Source organism: Pleurodeles waltl, chromosome 11 (assembly GCF_031143425.1).
Source record: "Pleurodeles waltl isolate 20211129_DDA chromosome 11, aPleWal1.hap1.20221129, whole genome shotgun sequence".
Taxonomy (NCBI): Eukaryota; Metazoa; Chordata; class Amphibia; order Caudata; family Salamandridae; genus Pleurodeles; species Pleurodeles waltl.
This window is the reverse complement of record NC_090450.1, coordinates 776,710,091-776,726,859: the sequence shown is the minus strand read 5'-3', so window position 1 is coordinate 776,726,859 and position 16,769 is coordinate 776,710,091. Positions and strand designations below refer to the sequence as shown.

Here is a 16,769-nt window from a genome sequence, read left to right as displayed (position 1 = left end):
ATGACTGTCCATGTTGACTGACGAGACAGGACAGAATGCCGTCGAAAGAAATAAAGAAGGGTGCAATGCATAAGCAATCTTGAGTTAATAGTTTCCAATTCAGGGAGGACCTGGCTTGGTAGTTCTGGCTGCCCTGTGCCTAATGGAGCACGAGAATGATTTGCATATTGCTGTGTCCAAACTGAGGTGGCAGTGTGGACAAAAGAATGATGGGTTGGAATGCTACCCAAAGTGATTGCTAGTGGTTAGACATATTGCAAGCATTCCTCTCATCACATTTTGTGCGTTTGAAGCATACAGATGAAGCAGTATGACAGATGTGTGGTGAAGAGGCAAACTTTCCAGAGGCAGTGTTTTTCTTAGATTCACTACAACTGCTCTCATGCACCAAATCATTGATCACTCTTCTGATGTTTAAAGTATAATGTAGCTCTTTAACAGCCAGCTTATTTTCAACAAATCAAGGTAGATATCTAGTAGATACAACAATGTGGAAGGCACCGGGACTCCATATTCTTGGGTAACGAGGCACTTTATACGTTCCTCATTCATTCATTCATTCCTTGAGTAGTAATAGGATGGCTAGTTAGGCAATCACTCAATCCATAATGTCCATAGAATGGGAAATAAGATAAATTACAAGATAAAAATTCCCTGTGATTTATCTTTACCTCGGTTCTAAAATCCAGAGGAAATCCCTTGTATCTGCAGTAACAGTATAACCCACAACTATGCTGTCCCATGCACATAATCACAGAAATAAATATGTGAACCATTTATTTCACCTTTGTCGTACGAGTAAAAGTGTGCAACCATGCACATGAACTGAAACCTCCCCCGGGATTAGTGGAGCAATGGCACTTGTGTTAATGTCCCTGCACTCCATCCCAAATTGTCAATATTTGCCAGCATTGTGCTGATGTCAGAATAATTCCCTGCTGTATAATCGTTTTTTCCAGGAATCCAAAAAATCCCTCCATCATATCTTGCTCCAGGATTCGGTATGAGCAAATGAAAATAAATCACCGATTCTATGTTGAAATCGACTGCCTAACGTGCTTTCACAGTTAACAGAAATTATTAAGGACGTTGCCTAACTTGATGGGTTTAAAATGTGCAACTTGGCTCAATTTCTAAACTTTTAGTGGGTATCATAATGTGGGATAAGTATAAAGAGCTACCCCTCATTCAGTGCCTTTTCACTAGTCCCATGGATTTATTTCAAGACAGAACCACAATTTCAGACTTACTTAAATGGGCTCACTGCCCCTTTGGTGACAAATGTCATTAGGGTAAAACAACTGGATAATCCAAAACCATTCGAATCAGTGAAAAACCTCTATGCACTCACAGCAAACCTGATTGGTGACAGGATGGCAAATGGGAAGCCCATTGCATCCAGTGGCCTTCTATGGACAGGACCAGCCATTTGTCCCCTGCAAGTGCTGCAGAGAGGAAAAGAAACAACATAGTGAAACACTGTGGGCGTAACTACGACCTTGGAGGATGGGATTCTCCATCAAAAACGTGACGGATATTCTGTCCGCCATATTTCAAGATCCATTATATACTATGTAACTTGCGAAATGGCAGGCAGGATGTCTGTCACATTCGTGACGTAGTAGCACATCTGCCAAGGTCGTAATATAGCCCTGAGTGCCGAAAAATGGACGAAGGTGGTGTTGGTGCAAAAGATCACTGTGTGACTTGCTAATAATATGCTGCCCTCCCTTCCGATGTTTTGGATAGACTCATGCCTTTTTTTGAGCTAACGAACAGACAACCCCACATCAGGGTTCTCAGATTTTTAATGGTGTGAGGAAGCAGTGTGGGGCTCTGATATTTAAGAGGCCCCCAAACCACAGTATGACTACAATCCCTTCTGGCCGTTCTGGGAGAGACTGAAAATTGTTTCAGCAATATATATATAGGCAGCAGTTCAGCTATTTTACCAGCACTCTGTAGGGGAAACCGTTCTGGTTCTCCCCATGTAAAGTATGTTCAATCTCCCACAAAAGGTGTGCTTTGCTGCCATCTTGCCTGGGACATTAATAGAGCGTTGTTACACGTGTGTGTTGATTCTAGTGAGTGTGTTTGTAGAGTTTCCCTTGTGCCTGGTAGAATGAATGATGGAGCCCTACAGACTACACATTTGTGTGCATGAGCTTTGTGTAAGGTTGGCCTGGGGTCTATCATTTACACATTCTTCTGCCCCCCCCCACCCAAAACAATGTGTCTCTGTTGATTGGAGAGGTAGCACACCAGCCTCCTTGAAGTAGCCAAAGTTTCCCTTGCCAGAGAGAAATTAATCCTACTCCCACCACCCCATCACCCCACTGTGTGCACCTCTAGAGCTTCTAGAATAGAAAATCAAGAACTCCAGGACGTGAAAGCAGCAGTGATCTTGATTCTGTGATTCTGAAGTAAAAGTACAGGGTCCTCATAAAATGTTTGACTCTACAACTAAGGAGAAGATCACCAATACAGTTGGAAAGATAGCAAAAGATAGCAAAGTAAACTTTTGATAATAGCCTCTCTCTGGAACCCAGAATGAGACTAAGCCTTTATCAGACTCTGGAAGGGCTGCAGTTGTTATGCTGTGTGGGGAGAAAGCCTGGCTGCCTGTAAAAGGTACTGGACTGCGACTGCAAGGAGAAGTGACTGAAAACTCAGAGAAGGACAGAGATCAGCTACAGTGTAAGACCAGTGTTGGCAGCCCGATGGACTCTTCCCTTGAGGTACAAGACACTCTGCCTTGGAGACACAAGGCACTCTACCCTGGAGACACAAGATTTCTCTTAACTCAGTAGAAAACAAGGTTTACAAAACAAAGCATCTAAGTCCAGGGGAAGATCAATGCCTTCAATCAACACCTAGGACAAGTCTGCAATGTTTCGGAATCTCTCCTTGATGCCCTTAGAGAGCTTGTGACATACCCTTCCTTTGCCGCCAATATGTTAAGCTTTCCTCATTTCACACCTTCAGTTGGTGATTCATTGTGGGTAGTCAGATATCTTTTTCTAGGACCATCACCTACCTATTTCTTTCTAGAATTATCACCTAGTAAGAGGCATTCAGGGTGGAATGGCACATTGAACTGTTAGTATCCCCAATTAGTAGTCCAGTGGCTACAGACTGTTGGATTTGCATGGTCTGTGTCCCCACAAGGGATACTTAGAACCAAACACCATTCACTGTAACAGGAATCACCAAAATACGCCATAAAAAGATTTTTGTTTTTTTCACCAACCTTGAAGTGGGCACTTTATCCTTTGGGGGGCTGGTCCATGGTTTGTTGTCTCGAGTGTTCAGCTTGAATTTCACTGAAACTTCAAACTCCTGCACTTGTTACTGAAAATAAATCTCTGCAAGTCAAACACACTACCATTAGTTTGTTTTTAAAGTCTAGCATTGAGAACATCTGCCTTTGTGGTGTATTCTTTAAAAAGGTTGATTCAGCTACTGTGTTACAGTGGATGATCCCTTTGCGAAGCTCGTGAGTTTTGGCTTTGGTTGCATTATCGGGTCTCGCACTGGGCTTCACAAACATTTTCCATGGACTAACATTGACCACAGCATCCATTTTAACTTTATTTATAGCTCTTGGAACTTAGAGTTTATAACACTGGTTGGAGGGTGGATCTCTAATTAGGAGGGGGCTGGAGACTTCTGGTTTTCACCACATATACTAATTTGATGAGCAGTTGACATGTGATGTGTCTTAAAGTACATTTATTTTAAAAAATAAATTACTCTGCAGGATGCTAGCGTACTCGCCTGTTACTATTAATTTCACTGTATTCTGAGTGTCAATCTCCCTCCACCTCTGAACCCTTGGACTGCTGGACTCCACTATCTTGAGTCAAGTGCTAAAAAGCAGTTAGTGGTCTTTCAGTAGAAGTGTCTCAATATTGTGGGGCCAGGACATGAGTAGTGAAATACCTCACATGTTGTAGTTGAGGTCCAGGAGACTCATATGCACTGGCTCACCCAAGAAAAGTATTCTAGGCCTTTATTGGGCTTTCTGCATGTTTGCCTTCAGGCATATGTTTCCCAACATCCTAGTGACAACCTCTCGAACCCACGGAATTATGTGCTTGCTCGCTCGTTTGCCAAGGAGCTAGTAGCATGCCCAAACCATGATGAACAAAGATTGTACAGATCTACTGATGTCTGACTGTGCTAGTGACTCGAGATAGGTCTTTGCAGTCTTAGTGGGCACACGTACCAACATTCTCTTGATGTTCTCGGTAGTACTGCTGCTAGGTTCTACTACAACCCTTTGAATATGAGTAAAGGGAAATCAACCTTCCATCCCTCCCGAGTTTAAAAAAAAAATCCCCTGTAAGATCTCCCTTTATAGAACTGGAGTCTTCAGTTATCATTACGGCAGCCGGCCCGAAGGTCGCCGTTTGACACTTCCAACACTCACAGCCGGGCCGCGTGATTGAGGGCCTGAAAGTTGACACTGCGGATGCCTGTGCAGTGGCTGTGCAAGCTCCCTCGATGAATGGGGGCACTGTTTAAGTCTTTAGGTCTGTCACTCTTGCCGAAGAGGGCTCGGGGTGGACAGGAAAGACTTGCACGCACAGCCAAGCTCCCCACTTCCCACAGACCATCTCTCCTCACAACCATTGTTTGGCGTTGCTCTTAGACTGCTCCACACAAGAACCGCACTGTCCCGAATATAAAGCACACGGCATGGGTCCTTTGTAATATTCACAAACCTTCAGGAGCGGGAGACCACGAGTCCTCTCCATTTGCAATATGGGTGACAGCTTCAATGTGAAGCAGATGTCTGTACTCATCACGAGGAGCCTCAGCTTACTACAACTCAACACTATTGTTTTTGAAACTTCAGAGTTGAAGGATCACACCTGTTAGGAGGGGGATCTGGAAAGCGCTTCTGCAGGCATCCAGAGCTTCATGTGCTCTCAAATACGTGCAATGCGAAATTATCAACTAGCCCTTTGTTATGATGATGACGTTCAACCCGTCCAGCCTTTTCAGTCACAACCACTAAGCATTCTGGGTTTTGTAGTTTCACTTTTCTGATTTTTTAAGTGTGGACCTTCAAATTCCAACAGACTCGCAGGTTTTGGTTAAACGACCAGGACAGGGTGGAAGTCATCGGACTAACTGACCTCTTATTGAAAAAATGATCGTTTTCAATGAAATACTATTTTTATTAAAATAACCACTATTTGAGATCACACAGTACATCGCTGGACCAACGTGTAGAAGAATAGTGTTTTTCTGACAGGCTTAGGGGATGGGCAGAATTAATTTACAAATGACAATTCGACTGACGTGACTGACTATGCCGTTCCCCATCACGTGGCATGTGAATGACTGCCCAGCCCCAGCAGCCTTAAAGCATCATCCATTCGTCTGGGTGTTGAACAGGGCACAAGCTTTACCCTCGACCTGAACGTTCCTAAATCCAGTGACAAATTTTCACTGCACACAGAAAATGACCTACACCACACAAGCTCTAAAACCCGCATATCCGGAACGCCTAAAATGTTATTTATGCTTATTGTTTTTGGTCACATTTCCTCCCTGTTGTTTGCAATGTTTTCGTACCTCACAAAACTTCACTTACAAAGAGGTCCAGAGGGAGGCAGCCTTGGCATAGCAGGAGCATCACCATAGCAACAAAGGCAAAAATGTAGGTCGGAGAGGACGCCTAAGGAAGCAGCTCGCCAAGAAAGGGTAGGGGCGTTGAGGTGTAGGACATGAACCTACTGCACAAATAAAGGGGACCTGTTAAGTGAAGCACCAGATGCCATGGACTGTAATCCGGAAATCTGCCCTGAACTGGAAGCCAGTGCAATCCGCTGGAGTCCGAAGCAGGTGCAACATTTGGAATAACTTCTTATCTGGCCAGAGTACTTCGGAAATCTGAATATCCATACCACAATATTGTGAGTGTAAGCAAGAATAGGTAAATATAGGTTTACTATTCTTAACTTCATATCTATGTACCTTGAATATATGTATATAGTAGGAGTGAGTTTTTTTCAAATAGTTCACCAGCACGGTTTGGAATACTCAGTGTTTGAAGGTTTGCCGGCAGCATCTGAAGCATCCTTTTGGAATCAGCTAAAAACCTGTCTTTTTAGCCTACGTTCCTAGCCTTCCATCCGAGTGGTCTTTCCCTTCTGGACAGAATCCTGGCACTGGGACATTTCAGTGAAGTAGTCATGTGCTCTACAAATGTCATTATTATTACCAATTCTTTGCTTACGTTTACATACTCACCTTCTCAGTATGGTGGTAGTCAATACTCGTTCACCATATTTTTGTAGGATGATACTTAAAATACAATTTACTTGTAGAATACCTATTCGAAGTGCAAAAAGTCTGAAGGGGCAAGAACTTAAAGGAGGAAAGCCAATGAGGTTACAGATGTTGAGGGGAGTGGTCTTAAAATGTTGATGTGAGGGTGGTGAGATTCGATAGCAGTTAGGTGTTTTGTTCTACAGAGATTTATGGACCAAGGCCAGCACTTGCCATTGCAGTTTTCTCTTGGTAATCAGTGGAGTTCTTTATGAATCTGATTCAAACAGTTCATGGGTTCGCCACTTGCAATTATTTCTTCGCTGGATGTGTGGAGAGTCTGGAGTTTCCTCAGGTTGAACAAGTTGATGACTTCAAGAATGGTATTAACAGTGGTCCTGTTTGGACATAATTATATTCTGAGTGGTCATCCTGATGTCACTTTTTGGTATACTTTAGTGTACCACCCAAAGTGGGGCAGGTATGCACAGACGTGGGTCCCGTGCACACTATATCACTGGAGCCAAGCTATACCTGGCTTGTGACCCTTAACTCGAGAGGTGAGGGATTCAAGGACCACAAGAATGAAGGGGTGCGACACTGGAGTGCATCAATAACCACCTATACTCTCCTTGAGACAGAGATTACAATATGCATTGGTAAAGGAATTTATATTTTTATAAATGTGACAGATTTGGTGTGCGCTACTTAATCAATCACCTGCTTAGTGAAGTGGAAAGGCGAAAACACAAACGTGGAAAATGCTGCCAAATAAAAAGTGCTCATCTTCAGCGTTTTCTAGAATTTCCTGACTCACCTAATCCCTCCATCATACTACTGTCATACTAGTGTCTGTGGCTGGTACAAGATTTCGCTATTGGACTGAAAGACAGTGGCTGGCTGTACCTCAAAGGATGTATACAGAGTACGCCTGACTAGAAATCACGTGAGGAAATGATGTGGAAATACTTAGGCATGGAGTGAGTGGGTGGCTGTCTCAATACAAGGAGCTCAAATGGCAACTACTGAAAAGAGGAGGGCGGGAAACCCACTCTGTTATAGGAAGAAAACAGCAGATTTTATGATCACTCCTCAAACCCACTAAAGTCATCACAGAAGCTCTCACAAGCCCTATGCGGGCGAGTCACATGGATACTTACATCATTAACCACAAAGTTTGTCAACTCTTTCTGCTGGCAGAGCAGGGTTTGGAGATCTATTTCGGGATACACCCAATCCTCATGTGATGGAGGCTTAATTCAAAAGCCCGACTCCAGAGAAAGCTCTGCTTTTGTGCTCCTGCCAGCGTTAACTTTACAAACCTCAATTCATGAAAATAAAGTAATCTGGTTTATAAATCAATAGTAACTATTTCTTAAAAATAAAACTCTAGCAAATTGAATAACGTACGTTAATAGCAATAGTGAACACTCTGAAGGCCATAATCATGAGATAATTGCCTTCCGCCATCAATAGCCACTGAGCATTTATCTAATTGATTATTAAAACCGATTTCTAAGCATTATCTTTTGAGAGGCATTGTGATGTATACCACCATATTGATTCCCTTAACAGAGTTAAGCAAAGAAGAAAAAGGAAAACCTGAGAGAGTCCCTTTTTGTCTCGCAGTTTGTTATTATGTCACAAACTTCAGATTTGTAAAAAAGAGGTTAGCATGTGGTCATTGGTCGCTTCAGCACACTGCCAACACTGAAACCAGGAGGTATTATTTCTATCAGAAAAAAATATTGCATGCAGACATATTGACTCAAACAATCTTCAAACTCATTTTTAAGACAGCACTAAGGGCTTTACATTCAAATTATGGTTGCAAACGCTCCAAATCACAAAATCAGAGCCTTTGCAACCATAAAATAGATTCTGGGCATGTCCAAAACCCAAATTGCAAGTCTGTAGCTTGTTACGGAATCGCAAAATAGGTTTGCAAATACATATAGAAACGCAAATTGAAAGGGGGCGTGTTTAGGGTCGATCTTCCAAGGTGTGATTCATTATGGTATTTAACAATGATCTGTGACCACAATTGCAGTCACAACTCATTGATATGTCACCAACAACTTAAAGGAGATGGTGCCCACTTGCAAAAGGAAAGGTGTCTCTTAGGGACCCTTTCCCCTTTGTCTATGTTGTAAAAAACGTTTTTAGGAGTAGGTTGTGGTCCCTGGTACCACAGATTACTCGTAAAAAAAAGTTTTAGAAACTTTTTTACTTTTCTTTTTTTAAATGCACCTCATTTTCCTTCAAGGAAAACATGCTGTATTGAAACAAATGCTTTATTTAAAAACTGTCACTGACATGGTAGTCTGCTGACCCCAGCAGGCCACCAACCGTGTGATGGCAGCAATTTGTAGAGGGTCACACTTTATGACCTACCTCGTGTATATAAATGAGGTAGGTTAAATTGCGCCCCCCCTACGAATCGGAATTTTGTGAACCAACATGTTTGAACATATGTCAGTTCACAGAAAAATAACACATTTAGTAACATTTAAATTGCAACTTCTTTTACCAAATGCACTGTACAAGCCTAAGAGAGGGTGGCTAAGTTGCCACAAGAAGGCACCATGGAATTTAGATCAGCTGCTAAAGTGATAGGTAAACTCAGCAGTAAATTAAAATAACCGATGTTGAGATCTGTATATTGTCTGTGGGTTGTACACTGAATATCAATCCCCAGAATTACAAGAATATCAAGGACAAAATATTTAGGCACACTATTGCCTGCAAGGGTATCCTGGTGCTGAACAGGTGTGTGTGTTTAGTCCAGCCTATGGTAGGTTAGTTAATTGAAAAGCATGAGCTTCACCTTCTTGTGGAATTCAAGAAGAGAGGAGGAAGATGCTCTGGTGTTGAGTGGGAGCTGCCCCAAGCTTTAGGAGCCCTGTAAGAGAATTCCTGGCCTCCTGATCTGGTGCTGCATGCGCATTGAATGTATGCAAGTAAGAATCCTTCAGACCAGAGGTGGTTAGTGGAAGGAGGGGCTGGAGTTGTTAAAGTGCCTTGGACGTGTGTGTGAGGAGTTTGAATTGAGCGTGTTTGTGTATTGGGAGCCAGTGGAGCTCCCTGAGGTGCGATGTAATGTGAGTTCTATGCAGGAGGTTGATGAGGAGTCTGGTATCCTCGTTAGATGGAGGCTAGGTGAGGCAGGAAAAGGCTAGCAACTGACTAATTGTGAGGAACTATGGGCCGGCAGTCAACCTTCATACTGGCATCACATTCACATTTCGCACCAAAGTTGCAGTGAAGTTTCTAGAAGAAGCTGTGTTGTGTGGATGTATAAAAGTTGTATCACCTTTGCTGCTCTAAACACCTTAACAGACACACGGGGCATGCTGAGCAGTGCACATAGCATCACAGCACTTAATAGTGCACCTTTGTTCCTCACTATGTAATCCAGATATTCACTTTTATTTTGTGCTCGCCTTATAGCTGCATTATGTCTGTACCCAAGTGTGTATCGTTTTACCACTTCTTCACCTAACCAAACCCTTTCACAGTTCTACATTCACCATCACCCTCTGACCACAGTTAACCCATATTGGGGATACAAGGAAGCCCAAGAGTGGGCTCTCTGTCCGGTTAGGTTCTGATTGCTACTTAACTCTACCAATAAATGAACTCTTAGCTCAATTAAGTAATGCTTTGACTGGATTGGTCAGCCTTTTAACTTATCAGAATTGGCCCATGTGTTAGGAGCATTCTGCTTGGCTTCTGGCTGCCAGTCAGAATAGCTCTAAGATTAACTTCCTGCTGCTTCTATTAATGTAGGTAAACTTGTTCTGGATCGTGGATCACTTCAGGATAAGCACTTTTCTTCAATAAGGGGTAATGGAATAGGATCCCCTCAAATTCAGATTTGTCACATGATTGTGCTTTACTTTGGCCAGACTGAAAAGAATGTTTCACCCACAACCAATCTGAGGATGGAAAAAGGACATAAGGTCTAGTAAGATATAGGAACCTAAGGAGATTACCAAGAAAAGTGCTGCGTGAGGTGCATGGATTCTATGGAAGAGCAACATCTAACGTGAATTGGCTACATGAACAACCATCTGAGCACTTTATCAAACCTGAATGTGTAGAAATATCTTGAAAATGTCAATATGTTGCTCTCCCATCTGATTACCCATGGATTGTGTTCCGTTCTTTCCTCCAGTCACCTCCGAGGCTTAGAAACTTTTATGAGAGTCTCTCTGGAGTTTGTTTTCCTATTTTCTACATTGTGAATATTCAGGTCATCTCCAGTGTCACCCAGAGCAGTGTGTGGTTACGCCATTGCCAGTTCCCAGACTGCACCCCCTTTCCCAAGTCATGGGATCCCTAATTCTATGCCCGTGTATTTTGGAGAATATCATATAAACGGCAAAGGAATTAAATTAATGACTGACCCAAACATCCTCGTGGAGACTGAACATCACAGCATGAACAAATCAACTTTTTTCTAAACTTGTTTTCTCTACAACCTTGATCCCCCTGCCGCCCACTCTGAGACCCTCAGAGGGCTTCTCAAATTGCCTTCATGCTACTACTATGCATGAAACAGAGATATTTCTATTTCCAGTGTTTACTGTTAATGGGGTCTTGTCTTACTGATGTATTTTTACATTTTCTCGCAAAGGCTCCATTTTCCAATTGCAATCAAAACCATGAAAACCAAACGCACAACTGCATTTCTATATCATTAATAAACATTCTAGATAGAGTTAATTGCCCGCCGCCTATTTCAGGGTTTAAGAGAAAGGCGCACCCAAAGTGTCAAGGCCAATTACCTCAAGATAATGGCCTCTGACAGTCACTTATTTCATTGTACAGCATGACTCGGTACTTTGGAAAGCTAGTTGTGCTGCAAGTTACTGCCCCCTTTCTGGGAAAGCTGATTGGACTATTCAGCATAAAAATTCCAGTGCATGTTTTATATAGCTCTTGAACTGGACGCCTGCAAAGTAAATTCCATGACATTCTGGCCCCAACCAAAATATGTTTGAGTTACAGGTACAGGACTAGAGCACAACACATGAAACACCTTTAAAATACTGGGTTGTGAATAGAGATAATACAACATTCCTTTTGGTGAAAACATGTCACAATAAGGTAACAAAATGAAAATGTTATTTTGAACCCAACACTTTGTACTGGTGCATTTTTATTCGTTCCATGGTAAGGAAGCTGTCTACCCATTGATCCAACAAGTTCGTGGTTGCTAGTTGTTTGTTTGGCGCTACCTGTCTTCTGTCAGTAAATTAAACTGCTTAGAGCTTTTGCTTCAAAGTTACAAAAAAAAAAAGATGAGCATGTCGACATTTTTATCGCGATTCTGGGAGGAAGCTCCGAATACACGTTTGCAGTTTATGCAGTTTTATTTTGTTCAAAGCACACAATGTTGTGATTTCTGTCACTTTCCAATAACTTACAATAATATTTAAATTGTTCGTTTTTTTAGACTCTCTTAGAAGAGACACATTCTGCTCTACAAGTCATTCAAGTGGGCCTGGGATCCCGAACGATTGCGAATACCAGCCAGGCTCTTTCGTCCTGCTCTTGAACGGTAATACCGTGCACGCGCGGAGAACACACGCACATTATGCTGAGTCAAGTACAATCTGTGTAAACACACTCGCGCCCTCTAAATGTATAGCACCTTTTACGTTCCATAGCAGGGTCAGCATACTCAAAATACTCTGTATTCTGACCCTGCCAATGTGCACGCCGATCACTGCCAACACTCATTAGATAGGCATCTGTGCAGTTCTCCTGCACCGATCACATACTATAAAATGACTACAGTTACACACCCTGCATCCAGAGCCCTCTGCACACTCCCCGTTACACACTAAGGATAATGTGCAGTGTCCAGTAAGTATAGTGAATGCCATGTACAGCAGAATACAAACTCAGTCACAATCAGTATATTAGACTACAAACGTGAAAACGCTCAGTAGTCAGACATCTGGGAGCACTTAGAAATGCAGGCCCGCGTGCACACTTAGAATACTGACTTTTCCTAAGACGGCCACGCCCATCAGATCTTCTAGTACATCGAGCACAGCATCCCTATGTACATTCAAGCAAAGCCAGTATACAGACACCTAGCTCGTGTCGTTTATATACCGTGTGAGTACTCGGTGTACGGTCTCCCATATATCTTCAGTATAAAGATTCGTCTGTTTACGCTACATAGATATCTGGCCAAATTACAGCCCCCCTTACATTCAATACACAGATCCCCTTCCACACTCAATATCAGGCTCTGTGCACACTTGATATACGGACACCCCTCCATATGCACACTGCGCATTCATCACAAGGTCCGCCTATATATTTAGTGCACATAGCCTACGCGTAGGTATTATGAAAATTACATTTCAAACTCAATATTTGCACGCATGCACACTGTGTACATAGACAAAGGCCCCTTTGTACGCAGAGGCGTGTGCAGACTGCATTAGAGCCCCCATGGTAAACTAAGCGCATGCTGTCGCCCTATAAGTTCCGTTTTCAGACAATGGCACATATTAGTGTACAACCCCAGTACAGTCCGCTTGCTGATCTTGAGGCACGCTTGTAGCGAGTAGACCCTTGGTATACTTATTATGCAACCCACATGCACGCTGAATATACCGACCCTGTCACATATTGAATACACTGCACTTCCTCCCTCTCCCCCTATATGGTGCATCAAAGATCAGGGGCAAATGTTATGCACACTCAGCATGCATAGCTCCCTTTTCCATCCTAGCTTATATATACGCATTTAATGGAAAAACACTGACTGTGAACTATTATCCCTATCCACGCAAACCCAATAAGTATGGAATCGTCATGAAAGCCACGCATATGACAGCGTGCATATGTTTTTGCCCGTCCAATACACATACACAAAGTACAGCATACCCCCTTCACGGGCAACACGTGTATATTGACCTACCCTGCTGATTTGCACACGTTCCTCCCGCGCGGGCTCAGCTCCTGCGCCTTTGCACAACAAACGGTGAGGACCAGGAGAGCCCAGACGAACCCGGACAGTCGGGAGCCCCCGAGGGCCCGAAGGGTACAGCTCCGCCGCATACCGGGCGCCGGGCCAGTCTCCAGACCCATCGCCGGACAAATCAGACCTGAGCCCGAAACTTCTTCCAAAGACCTCCGAGCTCACCGGCCCCCGCCAACATCCGGCGTATTCTTCTGACTCCCGGTCAATCACTCCGAGAAAAATAGCCAGCGCAACAAAACCAGGCTAAGCCGAAGCACAAAAATGGGAGAAAATCCCACGGATCACATCCAGCCACGACCAGGGAAGAAAATAACGGTTCCTTGTGACAGACAGCAAAAGAAACACGCACGCACGCAGTTCCCATCCAGCGGTGTCTGCTCTCCCTTCAGGAGGAATTCCGGCAAAGACTTGGGCTGACTGCGTGCTATGAGGGGAGAGGGAGGGGATGTGAGGTCTCAGGGAGGGAACGAGCCAGAGCTGAGGGGGACCGACAGACGTCTGTGGAGGGAACGAGAGAAGTGCCTTATTCACATACTGCGCAGAGAGCACGCGATTCCAAATTAAGGGAGGGGAGACGAGCTTACTTCACAGAAAGAGGAGAAATGGTACTAAGTGTGTGTGAAAAAAGAGAGCGCAGATGTGTGGCGGAGATGTGGTGAAGCCTCAAATCGCAAGAGCAATAAGATAACGCAGCTTAATGTACAAGCAGGGCGATGGGGAGCAGATGCTAGACAGGCCAGCTTCAGCCAGAAGGAGAAGGAACGAGAGGAGATGAATTCACGCATTAAACGAAAAAGAGAACACGTTTCTTCCACAGCGAGGCAGAGAGAGAATAGAAAACAAAAAGGAAAGGAGATGTACTCAAGCACGGAAATATAGTGCCATGAAAAATCTTTGGCTGTATCTATAGCGCGTATACCAATGCCCTACATGGTTCACGAAACAGTGGAGCTTTATTAGCACAGAGAAGAGAGAAAGGCAGGGTAAAGTGCAGCCTTTACAACTGGAGACTGGAGCGCGCTGTAGTCATTGCCCATGACGTGAACAGTCAGTGCTCATTCACAAGGAGGAAAAGCGGGGACACTCGAGGCGAAGGGGGAATAAGAACTTATTCACATGAAGAAAAAGAAAGTTCCCTCATTGGCATGTTGGAAAAGGGGTTTTCTCAGTGAGGCCGAGGGAAAGAAAGTTATTCGTTTACGCCAGGGAAGGAAGGCTCCCTCACCGAAGTCGATAAAAGGAGGGTATACTCATCCACACGTAGATAGATGGTATCCTTATTGTCGCGAAGGTAGAGAGGGCATACGTAATCAAACGTAGAGAAAGAAGACACCCTCAGAGAGGCAGAGGGAACGAGGTCATGGTCATTCACACGGGTCGGGGACAGTGGCCCCCTCAGTGAAGCCGAGGACAAGCTGGCATACTCATACAGGAGGGAGGGAAGATGACACATTCTCACAAGAGAGGAAGAGCCTGGCCTCATTCAAGACGAGGGAAGGGGACATTCTTTCAGGAGGAAATAGGGCCGCCTTTCCCACATCTGGAGGGGAAAGCACAAATGAATTTAGCTAGAATGGAAGAAGCGAGCAGATTCAGTCATACGTGATCCACACAGGAGGAAGCTCGCACAGGAAGGAGAGTTTCACAAACATTCGGTGAATGTTATAGTGTATTTCCTTCTCACGTTAAAAGCTCCATTTTGTGGTACGTAGTGAGGATTTTCAAAAACTTAGACTGCAGTTGGTTTTAGATCGCCTGACACTTATGGAATATTCTACGGCACGAATTGCTGTGCTAGAAATGTCTTATTAGCACCAGAAGTCAGAGTCCAGGAAGCAACAGGCTTCCGTTAGGAAAGGAAATCTCACTTCGTTCTAGGATGGCCAATATGCCAGCCCTCTTGACTCCCGTCGCTCAGTTTTAGAAATGCACATCTTTAGTTTTCAGCGCTCTCAGGAACAGGACATTTTTTCCCAGTTTCCTATGAAGAACCAGAATGGCATTGAACAACAGGCATACTACGGTCACGTAACTGATGGTGAAGGCAGTTGTGCCACTTCCGGGTGCTCCAGCCTCCCACCCATTATCTGCCTCTGCATTCAAGACTTCCTACTGACATAATGATGGAAAAAGCAGGAAGTGGGTGTGTGATGTAGGGTATGCCCAGATGCTCCCAGCCGCCACCAAGCCATAAGAGGGAGTGATGATTGTTATGCTTAAAGCAGAGCAGAACTGGGAAAAAGAGCATGCCTGCTCTCTCTCACTTGCATATATCGGAAAACCACCTTCGACCGGAACACAGCAGCGATGGCAGCCTCCAACATTCAAATCTGCAGTCTGAAGTAAACCACGAGGGGAAAAAAAGCAGCACTATGTTGCCACATGCAGCACTGTGCACATTGAACAGACCTGCAGGTCCACTGATCAACACATCTAGTATATTTACACTTACGGCAACCCCAAGCAACGTTCCCGCAACAGTGAAAACACCTCATTTAACCAAGTCATCCCGGCGTATTGAGCAGCATCTATGACATATCGTGCATGGTAGATGGCACACTGAGTAGAGTCCTGGCATAGTGAGCAGCCCGTGGCATATTGAGATCCACGCTAGCATAATCTGTGGTCCCTTGAAAGACCGCGAACAGCCCTGTGGCATATTGAGATCTATGCTGGCATAATTACTGGCCCCGAAGAGAGTCTGAGCAGCCTCGTGTCACACTGAGATCCATATTGCCATAATTAGTGCTCCCTAAGGGACCCTGAGGAGCCCTGTGGCATAATTAGACCAATATGTGCATAATGAATTATCCCTAGGGGACAGTGAGCAGCTCTGTGGCATACTGAGAATCCGTACTGGCATACTTAGTCACCCCCTAAAGCACACTGAGCAGCTCCTCGATACACTAAGCAGAACAAATGACACAATGAGCAGCATCCTTGCCTCTCTTAACTGTATTCTAACCACACGGCCCTCTATCAACGACCACTGCTACCACTCACACACTCTGTAGAGTTTGGAGAGATGTAAAGGCCCACATCGACTAGCAGATTAAGAATGACAAGTACTGCATACACAAGATTACACGCCATTAGATATTACAAGATCTTTGTGCTTAGTGACCTGTGCATAGTTCTAAAAAGAGCAGAAAGTTTCTTGTGAACTACAGTGCCTGAATGCAATTGCACAGCAGCAGTGAAGTGTATGTTTGACAGTATCCGTTGACTATAAATACCTGCGCCGCACCAAAAATCTGTATTGCTACATTTTAATAGTCACATGTCCTCCACCTTGTGACAGGACTGGCATGCACAGCAGTGATCTGCACACTGTGAAAGGGCCTATGGTGACATAGTTTAATATTTTTGTACCAATTTGATCACTGTGATAGGGTCTGTATCTCACCGTGTGATGAGCAATGACTGATTGTCATTTGTAAAGTTCAGTTAAAAGGGGTTTTCGTTATAGAAACGCACA

The 16,769-nt window shown here is 44.0% G+C and overlaps 1 protein-coding gene across 1 annotated transcript in view; it reads right to left on the bottom strand.

The window, feature by feature from the left end:
* The window catches only part of SCARF2 (scavenger receptor class F member 2), a 589,328-nt gene extending 575,609 nt beyond the window's left edge, over positions 1–13,719 (bottom strand). The window contains exon 1 of the mRNA XM_069214490.1: positions 13,229–13,719. Within this exon, the coding sequence (XP_069070591.1) occupies positions 13,229–13,398 (170 nt within the window). The 5' untranslated portion in view covers positions 13,399–13,719. The remainder of the gene's footprint in view (positions 1–13,228) is intronic.
* Positions 13,720–16,769: the final 3,050 nt, after the last annotated feature.